The sequence below is a fragment of the Cnephaeus nilssonii genome (assembly GCF_951640355.1).
Source record: "Cnephaeus nilssonii genome assembly, chromosome: 1".
Classification (NCBI taxonomy): Eukaryota; Metazoa; Chordata; class Mammalia; order Chiroptera; family Vespertilionidae; genus Cnephaeus; species Cnephaeus nilssonii.
The window spans coordinates 73,118,023-73,122,862 of NC_137072.1; the positions used below are offsets into that span (position 1 = coordinate 73,118,023).

The 4,840-nt window shown below is 47.0% G+C and overlaps 1 protein-coding gene across 1 annotated transcript; it reads right to left on the minus strand.

The window, feature by feature from the left end:
• Window positions 1-2,869: 2,869 nt before the first annotated feature.
• On the minus strand, window positions 2,870-3,094 carry LOC307102987 (cytochrome c oxidase assembly factor 5-like; the record flags this gene model as incomplete). Its single annotated transcript, XM_079776831.1, has 1 exon — window positions 2,870-3,094. The coding sequence occupies one exon, from the start codon at window positions 3,092-3,094 to the stop codon at window positions 2,870-2,872; it is 225 nt and encodes a 74-aa protein (XP_079632957.1).
• Between the last annotated feature and the right edge of the window lie 1,746 nt (window positions 3,095-4,840).

A 4,840-nucleotide genomic window follows, 5' to 3' on the forward strand; every position in this document is an offset into this window, starting at 1 on the left:
CTCACCCTGAAGCTGAACAATTCTTTTCTCCCAATTGTTTCTGGAGCTATTTTAAAAAAAAATCTTTATTGTTGAGAGTACTATAGATGTCTCCATTTTCCCCCTCACACCCCCCTCCATCCAATTCCCACCCTGCCCCAGGCCTTCACCACCCTATTGTTTGTGTCCATGGGTAATGAATATATGCATATAAGTTATTTGGTTAATCTCTTCCTGTCCCTCCCCCACACCTTTCCTCTGAGATTCGTTAGTCTGTTCCATGTTTCCATGCCTCTGGTTCTGTTTTATTCATCAGTTTATTTTCTTCATTAGATTCCTTGTTTGGTAATTTTTACTTTCAGTTGTTGATAGATATGTATTTATTTCCATTTTATTGTTCAGATTTCCTCTCCTCCTCCTCCTCCTCCTCCTCCTCCTCTTCTCCTCCTCCTCCTCCTTCTTCCCTTAATTAAAGAATACCCTTCAATATTTAATGTAATACTGGTTATGTGGCGATAAACTGCTTTTGCTTTTTCTTGTCTGCAAAGCTCTTTATCTGACCTTTAATTCTTAATGATAGCTTTGCTGGGTAGATTAATCTTGTTGTAGGTCCTTGCTATTCATCATTTTGAATATTTCTTGCCACTCCCTCTGACCTTCAAAGTTTCTGTTGAGAAATCAGCTGACAGTCATATGGGCACTCCCTTGTAGGTAACTAACTGATTTTCTCTTGCTTCTTTTAAGATTCTCTCTTTGTCTTTAACCTTTTGCATTTTAATTATGATGTGTCTTGCTGTGAGCCTCTCTGTTTTCCTCTTGTTTGGGACTTTCTGTGCTTTCTGGACTTGTAAGTCTAGTTCTTTCACAGGCAGGGAAAGTTTTCTGTCATTATTTCTTTAAATAGAATTTCAATATCCTGTTCTCTCTTCTTCTTCTGGCACTTCCATGTTGTGAATGTTGTCTCAGAGGCTCCTTTCACTATCTTCGTATTTTTGGATTCTTTTTTCTTTTTGCCTTTCTGATTGGGTGTTTTTTGCTTCCTCATATTCCAAATCACTGATTTAATTATGGACATCTTCTGCTCTATTGTTGACTCCTAGTAATTTATTCTTCATTTCAATTAGTGTATCCTTCATTTCTGACTGGTCCTATTCATGTCTTTGATGTTCTCACTAATTTCCTTGAAATTCTCACTAAAGTCATTGAAGCTCTCATTAAGATCCTTGAGCATCTTTATAACCATTTTTTTGAACTATGTATCTAGTAGTTTGCTTACTTCCATTTTATTTAGTTCTTTTTCTGGAGATTTCTCCTGCTATTTCATTTGTGACATGTTTCTTTGGCTGCTTCCCTGTGTCTGTTTCTATGTTATTAGGTAGAGCTGCTATGTCTCCTGGAATTGGTAGAGTGGCCTTGTGTAGTAGTGTCCTGTAGGGCCCAGTGGCTCAGCCTCCCCAGTACTCTGAGCTGGGCATTCTAGATGTGCCCCTGGGTGGACTGTATGTACTGTCTTGTTGTAGTTGAGCCTTGATGGCTATTGGCATTACTGGGAGGAATTCATCCCCAGGTCAATGGGCTGTTAGGAACAGCTGTGACTATAGTGGAAGAGCTGCTGTGCAAGAGACACCCTATGGAGCATGACTTACTTCAGTGGGGCTTTGATGCTCACTAAGTCTGCCACTTGATTATGTCACTCATGGATGCCTAGACTTGTAATCTGTTGAAGTCTGAAGCTGTTCACCAGGTACACTGACTCTTGCTCCCTCCTCCCCACCCCCAGTAGGTGCAAAGTCAGCCACTGCCTATGACCTGCCTGTGGTCACCCATCAGGATACAGAGCAATCTGAAGATGGCTGCTACTTGTGTTGGGCTTGGAAGTTTCCAGGATAGGCCAAGCTGTGAAGCAAGGCAAGCTGCTGCTAGTGTTGGGTCTGGGGCCTCTTATTGAGTGATATGGGGCACCCTGATGCCAGCTACTGCTTGTGCCAGAGATTTTAGGAACATGTGAAGCCTAAGTCAGGACATGCCATTCATATGGAAAAGCCACTGCAAACAACTTGGGTGGGGCTGCAAATGGGTGAGGCGGGGTCTCAGGATTCACCAGCTTGGAGTGAACAGTGTGAACCAGGTTGGAGACTCATATATGGTGCCTGTCATCAGCTCTGTGATAGGGGAGGTCTCAGCATAGGAACAATGACCCCTTTATGCATCCCTGTCTGGGAGAAAGCTGCCCCTGAGTTCTTGCTCTAATACCAGACAACCCAGTTCCTCCCCATATGGCCCTGGATCCTTCCAGGCCCCTGCCCCAGCATTGGAGCTCAGAGGGAGCAAGTCTGAGTAAGTCCATGGGCCGGCCCTTTAAGAGGAAGTGCCTGGGTGCCACTCAGCCACAATCCCCACAAAATATCTGAGGATATTTTTTCCAATGCTTTTCAGATAGCAGAAAGGAGGGGGAGGAGAGAGGGGGAGAGAGAGAGACATACACACATCAACTGGTTGTCTACCACCCACAACACTTCCAGGGGCAGGGAGCAAACCCACAACCCAGGTACATGCCCTTGCCCAGGAATCGAACTCACAGCCCTTTGGTCTGTGGGCAGACACTCTAACCGCTGAGCAAAACTGGGTAGAGCCTTTAAAACAACTCTTAAAATGCATTTATTATGCTCCCTGCTCATAACTGGTCAATTAAATTTTTCTTCTAAAAATAACTTAGAACAAGAAAATTATTTATAGATATTCAAAAAAGGAACTCATGCATTCTCTCCAGGGTTCCATGATCTGACCAAACATGGTCAGAAAAAAAGCATGTTTCCTACTTTGGTTTCTGTTTTTTAATGACCAGAGGAAATTCTTTGTTGTATTCATCTTGGTTTTAACAGAATACTCATCAATATCCTTTTCTTCCTTTGAATCTTGATCTGGCATCCAACATTGGTCTTTTACATTCAAAAAATGAATATTTCAAAGCTTTGCAGTTTCCTTCCTTCAGATATTGCAGAGGGGATTTTCCTTCCTGGAGCACACAATGGGACTGCAGCAGACAGGTGCCCCAATACTCCTTCACACCCCCGCATGTGTTGCCCTCCGACTTGTCCTCATAATATTGAGACATGGTTGAGCCTCCTGCCTGCCATGGCCTGCACTGCTTCTGGCCTCAATGGCACCAACCCTACTGCCTACTCTGTATTTTAGTTGTAATTTTGATGTGGTTGTGGGAGGCAAGTATCATATTTACCAGTGCCACCATCTTGGTTCTTCTCTGTTTCTGGATCTTTTTAAGCTGCTGCCCCAGTGTTGGAGCTCAGATCAAGTGAGTCTGTCAGCAAGTAAATCTGAGCATGGGCTCTTTAATAGGAACATCTAGGACTCCAGAAGCCTTCTGTTTCACTGGATGCAATTCCTGTTGGGTTTCACAATGTGAAATTATTGGGACTTCTTTTCTTGGTACTGGAACCTTGGGCTTGGGACCCCCTTTGGGGCTAGTACTCTTTTCTCAGGGAGGGAGGAATCTTCTCTGCTGAGATATCCCTCTTGTATCTTGATTGCTACACCATTGATGTAGGACTTACCCATTCTAAGTCTCTACCCCGCCTACCAGTATTTTATTGCACTGACTTGAACTTCCAGTACTGTCTTGAATTAAAGTCATGGTAGCAGACATCCCTGCCTTGTTCCTGATCTCAGAGGTAAAGATTTCAGTCTTTTACCTTTAAGTATCATGTCAGCCATAGGATTTTTGTAGATCTTCTTTATCAAGTTTAGGAAGTTACTCTCTAATCTTATTTTTCTAAGGGTATTTTTAAAAAAATCATTAATTGGTGTTAAATTTTGTGAAATGCTTCTAAATCAGTCAGTATGATACATGAGTGTTCTTCCTTAGACTGCTCATATGGTGGATTACATTGATTGATTTTCAACTATTGAACCAGCCTTGCATCACTGGATAAACTCCATTTGAACTTGGTGTATAATATTCTAGCTAATAAAGAGGGGATATGCAAATTGACCGCCACACCATCACAAAGACGGCGGCGCCCACAGTGGAGGCGGGGTTTCCATAACACAAGATGGCTGCACCACAGCAGAGGCTGAGTTCCTGTAATGAGCCTTAATGAGCAATCAGCAGGGACCTGAGGCTGTGTGGTGCTGGGCCGGGGACGTGAGGCTGCGCCCCACCCCCCTGCCCAGTGGGGCTTGACAGAGGACCTCAGACCATGCTCCCTGCCCTGTCGCCGGGCCAGGGGAACTGAGGCCGCGCCCCCCGCCCAATGGGGATTGACAGGGGACCTCAGGCCATGCCCCCCACCTGGTGGGGCTTGATGGGGGACCTCAAGGTGTGCCCCCACCCCAATGCTGGGCTGGGGGACCTCAGGCTGCTCACCACTCCCTGGGCTAGGGGACTTCCGGCTGCACCCCCCACCCAGAGGGGCTTGACGAGGGACCTGAGGCTGGGCCCCCCACCAGGCAGAGCTGCGAGGGGTCCCAGCTGTGCCCCCCCGCCTGGTGGGGCTTGATGGGGGATCTCAGACTGCGCTCCAAGTCCAGCGGGGCTTGTTGGGAGACCTCAAGGCATGCCCCCTGCTTAGTGGGGCTTGACAGGGGACCTCAAGGAGTGCCCCCCGCTCAGTAGGGCTTGACAGGGGACCTCAGGCTGCACCCCCCCACACACCCCAGCACTGGGCTGGGGGACCTGAGGCTGCACCCCCCCCAGCTCGGCATGCGCCGGGGGACTTGAGGCTGTGCCCCCCCACCCAGCAGGGCTAGACAAGGGTGGGGCCAGCTGGGTCTGGGTATCCCCCATGGGGTGGGGCCAGCTGGGTCTGAGTCTTGCGTGATTTTGAGGTGCTGCGGGTGGGTG